This window comes from Oncorhynchus keta, chromosome 29 (genome assembly GCF_023373465.1).
Source record: "Oncorhynchus keta strain PuntledgeMale-10-30-2019 chromosome 29, Oket_V2, whole genome shotgun sequence".
NCBI classification, from domain to species: Eukaryota; Metazoa; Chordata; class Actinopteri; order Salmoniformes; family Salmonidae; genus Oncorhynchus; species Oncorhynchus keta.
In genome coordinates, this window is record NC_068449.1 from 31,814,368 (window position 1) to 31,832,525 (window position 18,158).

General features: G+C 42.0%; 1 protein-coding gene across 2 annotated transcripts; it reads left to right on the forward strand.

Annotated features, from left to right (window-relative positions):
• The first annotated feature begins 1,291 nt into the window (after positions 1-1,291).
• On the forward strand, positions 1,292-18,020 carry scfd1 (sec1 family domain containing 1). 2 transcript variants are annotated; one of them, XM_035743287.2, is made up of 24 exons: positions 1,292-1,472; positions 2,110-2,269; positions 2,673-2,763; positions 2,988-3,110; positions 3,335-3,422; positions 3,544-3,633; positions 4,059-4,114; positions 4,619-4,704; positions 5,136-5,235; positions 7,539-7,678; positions 7,984-8,074; positions 8,193-8,272; positions 8,461-8,542; positions 10,905-11,001; positions 11,121-11,191; positions 12,662-12,741; positions 12,860-12,922; positions 13,085-13,160; positions 13,493-13,546; positions 16,232-16,284; positions 16,389-16,422; positions 16,616-16,681; positions 16,857-16,925; positions 17,328-18,020. In XM_035743287.2, exons 1-24 carry the CDS (start codon positions 1,442-1,444, stop codon positions 17,349-17,351), a joined length of 1,905 nt encoding a protein of 634 aa, XP_035599180.1. In that variant the 5' UTR covers positions 1,292-1,441; the 3' UTR covers positions 17,352-18,020. The 2 variants fall into 2 exon arrangements, with proteins under 2 accessions (XP_035599180.1, XP_035599181.1); XM_035743288.2 differs by lacking the exon at positions 1,292-1,472 and adding an exon at positions 1,584-1,912.
• Positions 18,021-18,158: the final 138 nt, after the last annotated feature.

An 18,158-nucleotide genomic window follows, 5' to 3' on the forward strand; every position in this document is an offset into this window, starting at 1 on the left:
GCATTGATATTTGATATTATTTATAACTTGTTACACTTTGTTTTGTTTGAATGTTTTGCGTTCCAACGGTGGTTCCATGTGCGTGCCTAGGAATGAAGACACAAGAGTTCAACAGAGTAAAGAACACAAACTGGAAGTGCAGTCTTTGTTGTTGAAAATGTATGCTATACCCCATTCACAATGAAGAGGCTCTGAAAAGTACATCAACCAGCAGGGATACATAGAAAGTTAACACGGTGAAATGTTTCATACTTAATTGAAGTCAAGTGTCTGTTGACATGTTGGAAAAGATTAAAGGTCTACAATTGGTTTAATTTGTCAATATTATATTTTTATTCATTGATTTACTGGCCACCATTAATTACGATGTTCACATGTTCAGTATATGTATTGCCCAGCAAACCCACTGCAGACTACCTCACTAGCTCTTTCCATCCCTGCTTTGGACAATTAAGAGCATGACTCTCCCTTTTCCTTTATGGTTGATATTAACGATGAAAGGAGATATTATCTGTCTCTCTCCTATTGTGTACCACTGTTAAATACTGTGGAGAAAAAAAACTGGGAAAATAAGTACTTAGAACTACCAATTACTGTAGATAAATATTAAAGAAAAAGGGTAAACACAACACTGGACTGAACCCCCTAATTGTCAAACTAATAATAATGTACAACAATATAGAAGATACATGACTAGAGGTTATGCAATATGGGTGTATATCCACTGCATGCTTCTTAGATGTTTAATTGACATGACCAAGGAGCTATTGCAAATTTTAAACTATGAAAGATGTACGTTACACCGCGTGATTTTACAGTACACAAACAAGAGTGTGCAATATAGAAGGGTAGTCAGAGGACATTAAGTCACATGACCAAGGAGCTATTGAAATTCTACATTTTGAAAAAATATTTTAAAATCTTGTGAGATGAAAATGGACAAACTAAAGGGTGTGCAATGTGTAGGCCCACTGAGTGGACATTCTGAACCTTGTTTGAAGTCACGAGTTCACATGACCAAGGAGCTATTGAAAATCTACATTTTGAAAAATTAATGGAAAACCATGTGAGATAAAAAAATATATATATTTAAAAAATGGACAAACTAAAGGGTGTGCAATGTGCGTCTATGCCATCGGGGTAGCTACAATCGTTTTGAAAGTGTTTGGAGTAATGGTTAAAGAGCTATTGAAATTTGAAAAATGTGACTTGTCAATATGTTGACGGTCCCTAACTGCTGTTGGTGAACGTAAGGAAAACTTCATGCGAATATCCAACCTGAAACTGTATTTACCTCGGTTCACTCTGGCCACATTGAGTCCGGCCCAGACGTTTCCCTCCGCTCACATTGAGTCAAGTCCCGAACAACACACTGCCTCTCAACCAAGCCGCACTTAGCTGCCACGTCATCTGTTGCCCCGTCACTGCATAAACAGAAAAGATGGCCGCCTCCGTCCGGGAAAAGCAGGCAGGTCTGTCAATGGTTTCGGTCATAGATTTTTGCTGAACATAAGTTGTCGAATTGTTTATTCACATTGTAAAACAGACTATTTTCTCTGACCATAGCCTGTTGAATAAAATACGAACTTCCACGATGGCCATCAGCCATCTTCACGAGGAAATCAATGCTAAGCTAACTTATTAGCTAGCTATCGTAAAAAGCGTTACAATAATATTATGAAGCAGCAACAAGTCGGATGGCTAACCTACACTTACTACTACTCTTGACTTCACTAGACACTTTGATGTGGTTGTCATGTCAAGGAACAGGAATGCCACGCAGTGAATGACTGACAGATATAGCTAAACCGACTGCAGTATTGTTCCTTTGGATGAGTGGCTAACTAGCTAACGCTAGCTCACGAGCTATTTCACTCATCAAACAATTTCACTCGTTGATTGGCAAAGTATGGTATGGCAAAGTCCCAGTTCCCCCAGTCCTGTGCCATGTTTAGTATGGCAAAAGTGGTGGTTGTGCCAAGGGTTTTGTGGTGGCTGTCCCAAGGGTGTGGTGGGATGTGCAGCACCTATTGCACAAATATTTCCAATTTACATCATCTTAAACATTGGCCAAACATGACTTTATACTGTATTCTTCTGTGTCCCCAGCTGCATTGAAGCGCATGCTGAATTTCAACACTTCTCCGTTGAAAAACACTGCTGCTGAGCCAGTATGGAAGGTTCTGATCTACGACAGGTTTGGCCAGGACATAATCTCCCCTCTACTGGCGGTCAAAGAACTACGGGACATGGGAATCACTTTGCACTTGTGAGTAACTCACAATTTGACATCGCTGTTAATAATCTATTAATCCCCTTCACAAAAGGTAAATGTAGAGAACTAGGTGAATGCACCAATTTGTAAGTCGCTCTGGATAAGAGCGTCTGCTAAATGACTTAAATGTAAATGTAAAATCATGATGCACCAGACAAATAATTAATGAGGCTGTAAAGACTTTGAATTTGAGTAATGTAACCCATCAACTGGTCAGTATCTATTGAAAATGAATGATCTACCAGTGCAGTATATTTCAAAGGACAACAACAGTTTTGCGAGAAGTTGAATTGAGTAATTGCAAATAAGTCCACAAACACAGCATTGACTTGGTGTCAATCAATGGACGACACCTTCATCTAGAAAGGTCTTCAATATATTTGATCATTCTCTATAGGTTGCTTCATTCAGACAGAGATCCCATCCCGGATGTGCCAGCCATCTATTTTGTTATGCCGACAGAGGAGAATATTGACCGGATATGCCAAGTAAGCATCCCTCACTCAGAATATCAACATTACATCATCAGATATGATTAAACTCAGGATAGGTCTAGAGATGATAAGAAAAATTGTATTGGGCCACTGAGCCTATCCATTTGGTGGCCTTGGCCAGATACAATTATTTGTTGTCCAAACATTACATCTCAGACATGTAACATCCTACTAGTCAGTATATTGGTACATTCCATTGTTTTGTTTATTTTTCTCAGGACCTTCGTAACCAGCTGTATGAGTCATACTATTTGAACTTCATCTCAGCCATATCCAGAAGTAAACTAGAGGATATTGCTAGTGCAGCTCTCTCAGCCAACGCTGTCACCCAGGTTACCAAGGTGAGTCCACCACACACTAGTTAACCTCTCTTCTAGGCTGTCTCTCAAATGGTACCTTATTCCCTATATAGTGCACTATTTTTTTCCCCCTGTAGGGCTCTGGTCAAAAGTAGTACATTATGTAGGGGATAGGGTGCCATTTGTGACTCCATCCTAGTAATTTTCTAACACATTATAGGATATTGAACAGCCTTGTAACCATAAGGTATTTTTTGCTTTCGTAGGTGTTTGATCAGTATTTGAATTTCATCACACTCGAAGATGATATGTTTATCCTCTGTAATCAAAATAAAGAGCTCATCTCCTACCATGGTAAGTTCATTGGATTCAGAAACTGTGCTAGATTGCACTTTGCCATTTTCATCAGATCTTATTCATGATTAGCTGGCATGATTGTATTTGACTTCCTGTTTTCTTATTCCCTTTTGATTAGCGATTAACAAACCGGACATCATGGACACAGAGATGGAGGCCATCATGGATACGATTGTAGACAGCCTTTTCTGCTTCTTTGTCACTCTGGGTGGGTCTTTCCACATAATATTATTAGTCCCACAACACTATTGAGACTCCTTGACAGAACACTGTTTGGTATTTCAAAATACTGTAAGATTGTTTCATTTACTCAGGTGGTTCATGGTTGTACCATTTTCTCCCTGCTAGATGGCAGCATCACTTTTGTTATTACTCACCTGAATCGAAGCGATACCAAAATCATATTTCCTAGAGAGGAAAACATTTTGAAAGTAAAGGCCAATGGGGATAGTGTGACTATATGATGCATTGAGCAAAGTAAACCCACTGCATCCCTAACTTGCAGGTTGTATACGATTCTCAGTTTTATCCTCATGGGATTCACAGCACGTCCTCATATTCTCTATAGACACGCTCTGCTAAAGTCGTCAATGCCCTCTATTGGCAGTTAACAGATCCGTTTTGTTTTCTTAGGTGCTGTCCCCATAATCCGCTGTCCAAGAGGGAATGCTGCGGAGATGGTCGCGGTGGTGAGCATCATCCTTCCTCATTTATAATTCCCCTCAGCCGCTGTCAAGGGGCCCAGTCTGTCTGTCAGTCTAAATACACTTTGTATTATGTCTTGGCATTGCAGACAGGGCTGGGAGAGTAGTACCCATCCCCAGTGGGTACAGTGAAAGAGGAAATTAGTCATTTGAGGATGACATCCAAGTCCACCCACCTCCAAAATCTCACTGTTTGCAGACAGTATTTGCAGGTAGATTCTTGATGTGGGGAGGAATGTTGATGCAGCCAGTGTGGAAGCTGATCCTCCAAGAGCCTTAATGGATGGATGCAGTGTTTCTCCTCCAGTTACACAGCACTGCTCTTTGTTCCCTATACTGTACTGCTGTGTTGTGGTGAGGGTCTCTAAGCTCAGTGAAACGCTGCAAGACTGTGTGCTTAAGCGTATATCCGGTTAAGAAGATGTAAGGCGTCTTACCTAGCTGCATAAGAAGCAAAACTATCTAACCCAGTTTCTCTTTTTGTTGCAGAAACTTGACAAGAAGCTGAGGGAGAACCTGCGAGACGCCAGAAACAGCCTGTTCACTGGAGACAATATGGGGGCCGGCCAGTTCAGGTGGGTCAGGGTGCAGATTAGTACACTGGGTATGAACGATAAAGAGAGCAGCCTAGATGTAGACATTAATATCATGATTCTGTACTGTACCACGGAAGACCTACTCCATTCCCTAAGACAAAGACATAAAATGGCTTCCCACCCACACACTGTGCTACACAATGTCTTTGTCTATCTCGGAAGTGGAAATGTGCTATTCTGCTTTTCTCCTCTCCTCTGCTCTCCAGACTCACTGAGTGGTTCGCTAGGCCTTCGCTAAGTGGTGGATGAAGTGAAAACAGTCATGCTTCCTCTGGGAAGCTCTAAGCAGGATCTATTTCAGGTCTTCTTTTGTTTCAGCTTTGGTGGAGCAGAGGGAGAGCCTAGCCAGTGGGAAACTCTGGGTACATTTATCATCCTCTCGTTTCATCTCGCTCTCTGTCTGTCTCCAGCTTCCAGAGACCCCTATTTGTACTCGCTGACCGCAACCTGGATCTTGCCACCCCTCTCCACCACACATGGACCTACCAGGCCCTCATCCACGATGTGCTGGTAAGACTAACAGGAAGCCAGGGAATCAGGGGGGAGGGAGGGAGAGAAGCATATCTGTCTGTCATACTCCCACCACTCTGTTATGATGGACTTAACAGACACAACATACACTGACAAAAACTAAGGGCTTACCCATGAGAAACGTCCACTCCAGTCTTGAGTAATTTATGGTGCGTGGTGTTGTTGGGTGTATGGTATTTTGCGCTCTGTATAGGATGAACTATGAGTATGCACGGCTCAGTAGTGTGAATTGGGATTTATACAGTTGAAGTCGGAAGTTTACATCCACCTTAGACAAATACATTTAAACTCAGTTTTTCACAATACATGACATTTAATCCGAGTAAGAATTCCCTGTCTTAGGTCAGTTAGGATCACCACTTTATTTTAAGAATGTGAAATGTCAGAATAATAGTAGAGAGAATGATTTGTTTCAGCTTTTATTTATTTCGTCACATTCCCAGTGGGTCAGAAGTTTACATACACTCTATTAGTATTTGTTAGCATTGCGTTTAAATTGTTTAACTTGGGTCAAACGTTTCGGGTAGCGTTCCACAAGCTTCCCACAACAAGTTGGGTGAATTTTGGCCCATTCCTCCTGACAAAGCTGGTGCAACTGAGTCAGGTTTGTAGGCCTCCTTGATCGCACACACTTTTTCAGTTCTGCCCACAAATTTCTATAGGATTGAGGTCAGGGCTTTGTCATTTCAATACCTTGACTTTGTTGTCCTTAAGCCATTTTGCCACAACTTTGGAAGTATGCTTGGGGTCATTGTCCATTTGGACCCATTTGCGACCAAGCTTTAACTTCCTGAATGATGTCTTGAGATGTTGCTTCAAAATATCCACATTTTCCATGCTCATGATGCCATCTATTTTGTGAAGTGCACCAGTCCCTCCTGCAGCAAAGCACCCTCACAATATGATGCTTCCACCCTTGTACTTCACGGTTGGGATGGTGTTCTTCGGCTTGCAAGCCTCCCCCTTTTTCCTCCAAACATAACAACAGTCATTATGGCCAAACAGATTTTATTTTTGTTTCATCAGACCAGAGGACATTTCTCCAAAAGGTACGATCTTTGTTCCCATGTGCAGTTGCAAACCGTAGCCTGGATTTTTTTATGGCGGTTTTGGAGCGGTGGCTTCTTCCTTGCTGAGCGGCCTTTCAGGTTATGTCGATAATAGGACTCGTTTTACTGTGGATATAGATACTTTTGTACCTGTTTCCTCCAGCATCTTCACAAGGTCCTCTGCTGTTCTAGGATTGATTTGCACTTTTTTGCACCAAAGTACGTTCATCTCTAGGAGACAGAGAGCAGTATAACAGCTGTGTGGTCCCATGGTGTTTATACTTGCGTACTATTGTTTGTACAGATGAACATGGTACCTTCAGGCGTTTGGAAATTGCTCCCAAGGATGAACCAGCCTACACATTTTTTTTTCTGAGGTCTTGGCTGAGTTCTTTTGATTCTCCCATGATGTCAAGCAAAGAGGCTTGAAGGTTTCTGGAATTTTCCAAGCTGTTTAAAGGCAGATTCAACTTAGTGTATGTAAACTTCTGATTCACTGGAATTGTAATACAGTGAATTATAAGTGAAATAATCTGTCAACAATTGTTGGAAAAATTACTTGTGTCGTGCACAAATGTCCTAACCGACTTGCCAAAACTATAGTTTTTTAACAAGAAATTTGTGGAGTGGTTGAAAAACGAGTTTTAATGACACCAACCTAAGTGTATGTAAACTTCAACTGTATATATATATATGCCAAGGTTTGATTTTTTTTCAAGGTAGCGCTACTGCAATTACCTTGTGTGTAAGATTAAGAATAGGGTAAATGCTGTGGTATGTGGTATGTGCTCAGTGCGGTGACCTGTGCCAGAGGTCATAAATATTTGTGACAAATCATTTTCCAGCATCTCTGCCTTAAAATTATTTCTGGTGTAAAATGTACAATCCAGTCTCCTATCCTTAGTTTTCAGAGTCCTTTGTTTAAACCTCAATATATTTATGACAACGGTTGTTATTTTGAATGTAGGTATTATGATGATGTAAGTAGATATCAGTGTTTATCCCAGAGGTATCTATGGACCAGTCTTTTTTCCCGATGATGCAAGCAGAAATATGACCAGACTACACATCCAATAGGATCTCTGCCAGACGCCAACCATCATCCCAACACTGAAAAACATAATCACTCAGAAATGACTATTTGCAGGAAAAACACTATCCGTAGTAGAAATTATTTTGCTGTGTGTGTGTGTGTGTGTGACACTAATGTATTTCTGTGTGTGTGTGTCCTAGGACTTCCACCTGAACAGGGTCAGTATGGACGAATCTGTGGGGTCAGAAGCTTCCCCTTCCGGAGCCAGACCCAAGAAGAAAAATAAGAAGAGTTATGACCTCACAGCCGCAGACAAATTCTGGCAGAAACACAAGGGCAGGTTAGGAACTCACTTGTGGTGATTACTGATTCAGAGGGTAGCTTGTGGCCAAGGCTTTATAACTAGGTAGCAACAGTATATTCCAAGCTTTGCTTGTTAGAAACTCCATTCCATTGGCTAAAGTGTGATTTTTAAACTACTGATTTAGAAGGTAGTTCTACGTTTGATGCTTTATAACTCAATAGTAACTGTATATTAAAAAAAAAAAAATTGAGTTATGCTTTATAACTCGGTAGCAACAGTATATTTCAATCTTTGCTGTAGTGAAGTTCTTCTTGGCTGAGCGGTTGTTTTGACTCTTCCAGCCCGTTCCCGGAGGTGGCTGAGTCTGTGCAGGAGGAGTTAGACACGTACCGAGCCCAAGAGGACGAGGTGAAACGCCTCAAGAGCATCATGGTAAGATGGCGCACAGGCGGTTTCTAGAGCTGTTCAATGAAGTAGTCTCACTGAAAACAATGGACGACACTGACACCTGCAAATTCCCCACTAAAATAATACTTTTGATCTTCTCCAGGGGTTGGAGGGTGAGGATGATGGACCCATTAGTAGTATTAGTATGTCAGACAACACCGCAAAACTTACCTCAGCTGTCAGGTGAGCATCATTGTAGAATTTCCATTTTATTTGAACTAGGCTAGTCAATTAAGAACAGATTCTTATTTACAATAACGGCCTACCCGTATATGTAAATATACAGTATTTCTGTATTATTATTTATTAATTGCTACGCTGTTATTGACTGCCCAGTCTGGACCAAAACTGCTCTGTGTTTCCTCTACTAGCTCCCTACCAGAGCTTCTGGAGAAGAAGAGGCTGATTGACCTCCACACTAACGTAGCCACCGCCGTTCTGGATCACATTAAGGTTAGTATTAAATCCGGTCATGGCCTGACAATGTGTTTTCTATGTCTAGATAGAGGGGGTTCTCTCTCTGTCCATAGTGCACTGCATCCAACGAACACTTTTTTCCCAGATATTAAACATGTATGGAAGACTGCTGTGCAGTCCGTGTGACCTCGTACATCTCAGAGCACTCACTATAAAGTTGTTACTAAATCTGCCAGTAAAGGACTTCTGAAGCATCCTCTTGACTTGGACTAAGTTAAGCGTACCTAATAAGCCCATATACACATTCAACCCACTTCCATTTTTTTATTAAATCTAATGTTTCAACCAGTTCATGTGGTTGTTTTTATTCTAAGCCAATTAAATGTTTTCTTATTAAGTTATTGACAGTTATGTGTAAGGTCCTACTAGTGGCCAATTTCAGCTGCAAAATTTTTTTGGGTGTGGAGGCGACTCAGAAACATATTTTTAGTACCTCAGATAAGTGATCACACCTAAGAGATGAATGTGTTGATCTATGCACATGATGGCATACTACATGGGTATTAATGACTATTTCTTGCCAATTGAAAGTAGATGTGTCATGCTAGCAGTCGTACCACATGTCACAGTCAATACAGTGGCAACATAGCTTGGTGAACCACAACAGTATACTTTAATAATGTTTACATATCTTACATTACTCATATCATATGTATATACTGTATTTTATACCACCTATTGCATAGTGCCTATGCCGCTCGGCCATCGCTCATCCATATACTTACATGTACATATTCTCATTCACCCCTTTAGATTTGTGTGTATTAGGTAGTTGTTGGGAAATTGTTAGATTACTTGTTAGATATTACTGCACTGTCGGAACTAGAAGCACAAGCATTTCGCTACACTCGTGTTAAATGTAAATGTATGTGAGCAATAAAATGTGATTTGATTTGTGGTGGATCAACATGAGGGACAAGAAGATTACTATTGGACAACTAAGGTACTGTAAAAGGTAGTAGTTGTGGAATTGTTAGGTTAGATTACTCGTTGGTTATTACTGCATTGTCGGAACTAGAAGCACAAGCATTTCGTCACACATGGTTAGCAGATGTTAATGCGAGTGTATGTGACAAATACAATTTGATTTGATTTAATGCAGTTAGGACCGGGAGATATTCATATTGTTGTCCCTCATTCATCCATGCGTTTCTATCTTTTGGTTCACCACATGTGCTTTTGTCATGCAACAGTAGAGTGGGTGATGTGAAACTGTCTTCAGACAGGCTTTAGGGAGACAAGTTGAACTAATTAACAAGAATAGCAGTACAGAAAATGTTAACCAGCTTTCAACTAATTCATTAAAAGTTGTGTGCCTTATGATCTTTGTTGCATGGCTTCTTATCCACAGAGGTCCAGTGTGGGTGCAGGGTTGTGTTCTAACCAAGCAGTAACACACCTAATTCAACTAATCAAGTCTGGATTGAAGTCTTATGATTAGTTGATCAATTGAATCAGGTGTGTATTGGTTGGCAAGAACAAAAGCCTGGGTCGAAATGGATCTCTGTGGATACGATTGGACAACCCCTGTTATGAATGCTGCTTCCATGATGAATAGTGATGATCAATTGATTTGAACTTTAGGGGAGATGATTATAATTCAAGTTTACATAAAAAAATATCAGTTTTCAACATTTAGAAATTAAATAAAATTGATTATTTAAGAGGTGGGAATTATTGGAACACCCATGGGCTTAAAGGTACATTAAGTTCTCATTAAACCCAGTCCACACTTCACACATTTTATCAAATATTTTTCTCACAGAAAAAAAAATGGTGTCCTAAAACTTCACATGAGAGATGAATCTTTCAATTGAATTAATTGATTTTTGTTGTGTATTTTACCCCCTCTTTCTCCCCAATTTTGATCTTGTCTCATCGCTGCAACTCCCCAACGGGCTCGGGAGGCCAAGGTCGAGTCATGCGTCCTCCGAAACATGACCCGCCAAACCGCGCTTCTTAACACCAGCCCACTTAACCCGGAAGCCAGCCGCACCAATGTGTCGGAGGAAACACTGTTCACCTGCAGGTGCCCAGCCCGCCACAACGAATCTCTAGAGCACGATGAGCCAAGTAAAGCCTAGCCAAACCCTCCCCTAACCTGGACGGCGCTGGGCCAATTGTGCGCTGCCCTATGGGACTCCCGATTACGGACAGTTGTGATACAGCCCTGGATCGAACCAGGGTCTGTAGCGATGCAGTGCCTTAGACCGCTGCACCACTCGGGGAGCCCTTCATTTGATCATTTTAAAATAAAATATCTCAACTTAGATTTTTGGTGGGCACATACTTATAGGTACTCTTTCTCTAATGTGTAACTTCTGTGACCCATCTACAGAGCCGTAAACTGGACGTGTACTTTGAGTACGAGGAGAAGCTGATGAGCAAATCCACCCTGGAGAAGTCTTTGCTGGACATAATCAGTGACCCTGACGGTAGATGTGCCTCTGTGCTTATCTTGGCCAGAAATAACATAAATCATACAGTCGGAAATACCTGAGGTGCCTGTTGATGTAAGGTTTGTTAAACAACTTTGTTTTTGTCTTTGTGACAGCGGGAACACCAGAGGACAAGATGAGACTGTTTCTGATTTTCTACATCACAGCCCTGCAACCCCCTTCAGAGGTGAGGCCTGTCCCCCACTTAACCCTTACCCTATCAAAAACATACTAGACTCAAGTCACACATTTTCTCACCATGAAACACATGCCAAACTAGACTCAATCACAGGTCAGAGTGGAGCCACAAGATACAGGCCCCTTTGTCAGGGAACTCTGTTGATTTGTCTGATTCACTACGGTCATATGCAGTTTCATGTCCAATGGAACCAAAAATGGCACAATAGCAACCTCAATGGAGACACTTTGTGGTCTCACTGGATGTGGTAGTCTTAGTAACCGCACAATATACAATATGAAAAACCTTGGCCCTGGCTTGCGTTTCATTGTTTAGAACACCAAACATCAATTCTCAAATCATTTTTTCGTATGATATTCAAACCAGCTTTTCTTCTTACAACATTCAAAAGCTTTATTGTTCGATATGACACGTTGGAGCAGATTCCAGGAACATCGATACCCTTTGAAGCCGAGGCCAAATGTCATTACTCAAGAAGTCCAATAATGCTAGCTTGTTCTGTTCTGAGCATCTCAAGGCCCTCTGTATAGGAGGACACCCAGCTCTCCACTGTGACTGTGGGTTCTACGTCTGCTTTCTTCAGGGAGGTGGCGCAGCTCGGGGACTAGCCGCTTAGGGACCCTGCTAAGACTTGGAAGACCTTAATACTGGCTCTGCTTCAAGCCCTGTCACCACCACCTCAGTAACCACAGTTCACCACAGAGGAGTGAAGTCAAGTCCCTCCAGCCGCCAGCTCCAAAGAGCTGGGAGGATGCCAGGGGCCGTATTCACAAAGTCTCCGAGTAGGAGTACGGATCGAGGATCAGTTCCCTGCTCGTCCATATAATCGTTTTCATTATCATCTAAAAGACAAAACTGATCCCAGATGGGCCCAGGGTTCTGGCTGCGGCTGCAGGCTGGGAACAGCGTTAGGATCAGGCTGTCCTGGTGCATCATGTTGATCAATGGTCTTCCTAATAGCCCTTCTCCTCTGAGATGCCATTCTGCTTTCCCGGCCTGACAGCTGAAGTCAAGCAGGAAATCTTTTTCCACCGCCAACGTCTTGTGGTATTCCTCCTTTCATCTCTGTCCCCCCCCCTTAACCTGAACCCGTCCAGGGCCGATTTATTACCATGGGATTACCATCCCCTCTCTGTTCCGTTCTCCAGTTGGTCCAGTATGTACAGTATGTACATTTTTAAGGTTATTTGTTTTCCGTGGATGCTGTGGTGTAACATCCGTTTAGTTACATTAAAAAGTACTTGTCTCTGCCATCGTAATGTACTGATGATACCACCATACATGTGTCACACTCTGCTTTAGGATGACTAGGTTTTTATTTCTTCAAGCTTTTTTTAAAGTCCCTGGTCGGTAAATTCCCTACTAATACTCGAATGCCTGCTCAATCACTTGTATGTATGTTTTACCTTGGTGAAAACAGGCATACTGTTATCTTACTGGGGTTTTTCTGTGTTTCAGACTGATCTGGACCAATACAAGAAGGCTCTTCTAGAGACTGGCTGCGACCTGTCCTCTCTCAACTACATCAAGCAGTGGAAGTAAGGCATTACAAACAAGCTTGCATTTTCAGCATATGATGCTTCATACATACAGATAATAAAACACATTGTTTTGGGTTCCTTCAAGGAGCTTTTTATGAATCATTTGTTTTTCCAGGGCTTTCACAAAGATTGCTGCCACACCATCTAACTATGGGAACAGCGGTGTGAAACCTATGGGGTAAGAAAGAGAGAGCACTCTCTGTGTGTGTCCCAAATGGCACCTTATTCCCTACACAGTGCACTACCTTTGACCAGGTTGGTGTACTATGTAGGGAATAGGGTGCCATTTGACCTAACCCCCGTGCTGACCCTGTCCTCCTCCTGGCTCTCTATCCCACAGCCTCTTCTCTAGAGTGATGAACTCTGGCTCCCAGTTTGTCATGGAGGGGGTGAAACACCTGGTGCTTAAACAGCATGTGAGTAGCTTTACACACACAGACACAGACACAGACACACACACACACACACACACACACACACACACACACACACAGAATTATGCACAAAAACACACGCATGCAGAATGAGTGATACTGAATGTCTCTTAATAGACAGATGAGAGGAGCAGTCTCATGATACTCTCTGTATATGTGTTTTCAAAATGTCCAGATGTCCCTTGGCTTTGATGGGAAGGTTTTGCCTGGAGACATGTATGTTAATATCTCACGCGGCTGCTCGTTGGAGTCGGTCTGTAGTGATTAATTACCTGGTGAGAAAGAACGGAGTTTTTAAAGTGTTTTTCTTTCAGAACCTGCCGGTCACGCGTATCCTGGACAACCTGATGGAGATGAAGTCCAATCCGGTGAGCCGTCTCCTCTCCTCTCTCCTCCCCCTCTACTGTGGACATTCCTCTATGTTTCTGCTTTGTTGCACCATCACATTCAGGAGGGATGCATGAATACAGTGGCAACAAGATGAACAACCTGATGGGTGTCTCATGTCTGCAGTCGGAGACTTCTCCAATCATGCCCCCTTCTGATTAGATCACTTCTGAATATGTTGGGGGAAACTAGTCATCACAAATTGTGAAGACGTGACTATATTTTTTAATAAAGGCAGCAACTGTAGCTAAGCTACTTTGTAAAATGTAAAGTAGCTGTCTGCTGTCGTGTACATACAGTACTAGTCAAAAGGTTGGACACACCTACACATTCCAGGGTTTTTCTTTGTTTTTACTATTTTCTACATTGTAGAATAACAGTGAAGACATCAAAACTATGAAATAACACATATGGAATCATGTAGTAACCAAAAAAGGGTTAAACAAATCATAATATATTTGAGATTCTTCAAAGTAGTCACCCTTTGCCTTGATGACATCTTTGCACACTCTTGGCATTCTCTCAACCAGCTTCATAAGGTCGTCACCTGGAATGCATTAGCTACAGTTGCTGCCTATATTACAAAATCTAGTCCGTCTTCACAATTTGTGAAAAATAAAGTATAACCCTTGAATGAGTAGGTTTTAACAAACTTTTGACTGGTACTGTACTTGCAGATGACCTATGACCTCACAGTGTAGTAGTGTTTTTGTCAAGTCGGTCAGTCATGTGCATAACAATATAGAAATGGCAGGTATGCTTCCCAGATGGCACCCTATTCCCTATATAGTGCACTACTTTTGACCAGAGCCATATGGGCCCTGGTCAAAAATCGTGCACTATGTAGAGAGTAGGGTGCCATTTGGGATGCCACCCCAGTGATTAAAAACAGCTCTGTGAGGGTGGCCTGGCCTGATCTACTCTGGGGGCTCCACTGTGGTGCGAAACCCTAGCCGCTAGCTGCCTGCAGGGCTGCAATAGAGCACATGGGCAGCACTGTGGACTCTCAATCCTCTCTCTGGGAGGACAGGCGCACACTGAACCTGGAGATTAGGTTACAGCTAACCCAGAAGCTCTCTCTACACTTCCTCATCTCTCTCTCAGCTCCTTACCAGCTTACCCTGAAGCAGAGGGAAGGTCCACTTCACTGAAAATCATTCACAAGCCATCCTCTGTATACTCAACACTACACTTGTTAGTGTAGGCCACCAGGCTTGAGGCAGGTCCCCTATTCCCCTCTGTGGTGTCTAATTTTCCCTGGATCAGCTGCTACATCTATAGAGGTGTTACATCAACTTAGTCCCTTTGTGATTACCATCTCTCACAGGTCCATAAACATTTAATATGAACAAACGCTTTTCAATTTCCATTAGCTCCGTTCCATCTTGTCAGCGTCCCAGGTGGCACCCTATTCCCTTCAAAGGGAATAGGGTGCCTCTACTTAAAAGTAGGGCGCTTTATAGGGAATAGGGTACCATTTGGCACTCATACCGTGTGTCTACAGCCAGGAGGGAGCAGGGATTACAGGATTCTGTTACTGGCTTTAGATGCCCCCCAACCCCTATCCCCACCTCTCCAAACACTGAATTGGACATAACAATATTATCATTTTCTCAGCTACTGGAATTACAGTGCACTGTACAAAGCGCTTCTTGTTCGGTGAGCCGAGAAGGAGAGGGGCACATCAGTCCAAATTCAACAGCCTCCATCCTCCTCTCCCCACCCCTGTCCCGCATCCGATGGCCCTCTTGGACAGGTGTAATCTATCGGTGGTTCTTCTGTGTGAACACAATGCCATTCCTCTCCCAGGCAGGTTTAGCAGTGTGTTCAGGTTTGATATCAGAAGCCCTCTGCTGAACTGCCTCTCTCCTGTGTGGGGAAAGACGATAGCACAAAAATCTGGAGCATCTAGTCAGTTCAGAGAGACAGGGAGCTCCTCTTTCACCAGCCTGACTGCAAAGTATTTTCTCTTCTGGTGAAGAATGTGAGTGGGCCACGGCTCTGCCAGATAGAGGTAGATGCATTCGGTCCATTGGGAAGAGAGGAGAGAGACTAGGGATGCATCCTAAATGGCAACCTATTTAGTGCAGTACTTTTGACCAGTGGCAATAAGGCTTTGTTGTGAATTGTTAGATATGTTGTGTATTGTTAGATACTACTGCACTGTTGGAGTTAGGAACACAAGCATTTCGCTACACCCGCAATAACATCTGCTAAACATGTGTATGTGACCAATACAATTTGATTTGGTCAAAAGTAGTGCACTATAGGGAATAGGATGCATTTTGGGAATCAACCCAGACTAAAGACTTGGTTCTGGGTTTAAGGAGGATGTATGAGTAGAGAGAGAGGGAGGGAAGAAACTAACTTCACTGATCTTATTTAAAACTAGTTCTGGTAAATGTGACGTTTCTGTTGAAATCAAGCAGGTGTTGCCTGAATCTGAATTCTGCCTGAATCTGATCGCACTTGAGTCAATTGGTTGACTTTGTCTCACAGGACCCATGCTTATGCAGGAGTTGCTTTTAATAAGAGGAACTGGGTGACCTTGAGCAATGGGGGGGATTTTGGGGGGTTTCTAGAGTTGTCCGAAAATGGTCTCTTTCTTGTTGTTCATGTGATGTATACGTTTGTTGGTTTATTGATGATGTTTTTATGATGTGAAGGAGACTGATGACTACAGATACTTTGATCCCAAGATGCTGCGCGGCAGTGAGAGGTAAGACTTCAAGAGCTCCAAGGATAACAGTTAAGGCCTCTAAATAGTAATGTGCATTTTCTGTCCGTAAGATCTGTGTCTAAACACTCCTGTTCTCCCAACAGCTCAACCCCAAGGAACAAGAACCCGTTTCAAGAGGTGAGTCCTGCCATGGTCAGCACAAACACACAAACAGGGCCTCCACTAAATCCAGCAACTGTTGTGTGTTGTCCTGGTGCCTGGTGCCTATCTTGGACTCACTGTGTGACGGGGGGGCACACTAATCTGTGTGTATAATGTACATGAACCTAGCAGCCTCAACCTGTCAGTGAGATCTCGCCTTCTGTTTCAGGCTATTGTCTTTGTGGTCGGAGGAGGAAACTACATAGAATATCAAAACCTGGTGGACTACACAAAGGTAAACTATCATTCCAAATGGTTTTCGTTTTTTTATATCTACATGTAACATATCTACATGTAACATTGTGACAAAAGTGACATTGTGACAAAAGTTTTCATTGTATTTTGTGAAAACTCTTCATATTTTCAGTTTAGTTTTTTTGAACAATGTGTATTTTGTGGCATCCTTTTAGGCAAAGCCAGGGAAGAGGGTGCTGTACGGATGCAGTGAGCTCTTCAATGCAGGGCAGTTCATCAAACAGGTAGGAGGACCACCAGCCTTAGGTGTGCGTCCCAAATGGCAACCTATTATCCATATAGTGCACTACTACCATATGTGGCCCTGGTCAAAAGTAGTGCACTGAATAGGGAAACTGCATTGCTGGTTAAGGGCTTTGTAAGTAAGCATTTCACGGTAAAGGTCTACCTACACCTGTTGTATTTGGTGCAAGTGACAAATAAAATGTGACTTGATTTAAAAAAGGGTGCCATTTGGGAAGCAGGCTTTTTGTTGAGTAATTATCAATCATTTAAGCCTGACTCATAACATGGAATGATGACACCCATACTGTGGGTTTGTGTTAAATCACCTACACTGCTAAGTTGATCTTAGATTTCTTTAGTGCAATGTAGTTTTTATTGTTTCTCCGTGTTTGTCTCCACAGCTATCCTCACTCGGCCAAAAGTAAAAGCAAGAAAACATATCAACACTTTCTTTTCTTGGATTCCATTTCTCCTAAATACTCACAACTGCAATCAAGACCTCTCTAATCATTGATGATCGTTTTCAGTTACACTAGATCCTGTCTCTCTCTCTCTGATATTCCATGTGTTTTATAATGTGTACTATACTTACATTGTTTGTTTAAAGGCCCATTCCAGTCAAAAACATGATTTTCCTGTGTTTTATATTTCCATACTATGAGGTTGGGGAAAATATTGCAAAAATTCTGATAATGCCCTTTTAGTGTAAGAGCTTTTTGAAAAGACCACCTGAAATTATTGCCTGTTTTGGTGGGATGGAGTTTTGTCCTGCCTGGTGAGATCACCAGGTGGTAAATTAGTTAATAGGCGAATGAGAGAGTTCCGTACCTCTCTGTCAATAACAGATAGTTTTCAGTTTTCCCCTCCCCACTCAGAAAACTCAGACAGTCCTACCAAAATTCCTGTTTGAGAAATTCCTCTTGCTAAGAAGCTATTTTCGTTACTTTTTGACCATTTTAATTGAAAACAATCGCAGTAAGGTACTTAATTGTTACCTAGAAATGATTTGATATTGATATAAAAACATCTGCATTGGGCCTTTAACTAATTTGCTTTGCACTCTCAACAAATAAAGTTGAATAGTCTTTACTCAACACGGTTGCTGTGTAGTATATCAACCAGAGTTTTTTTCAACTTGTCCTTTGTTTAATCTTATTCAGGATCAGGACAGGGTGTTTTAGTAGACTTCCTCTTGCAGCGAACAAGGATACAAATAAATAATATTTACAGTC

Coding starts and splice junctions, on each gene's coding strand:
- scfd1 (XM_035743287.2), top strand. CDS start 1,442: ATGGCCGCCTCCGTCCGGGAAAAGCAGGCAG. Junction 1,473..2,109: donor CGTCCGGGAAAAGCAGGCAG/GTCTGTCAATGG, acceptor CTGTGTCCCCAG/CTGCATTGAAGCGCATGCTG. Junction 13,547..16,231: donor TGGAGATGAAGTCCAATCCG/GTGAGCCGTCTC, acceptor TATGATGTGAAG/GAGACTGATGACTACAGATA.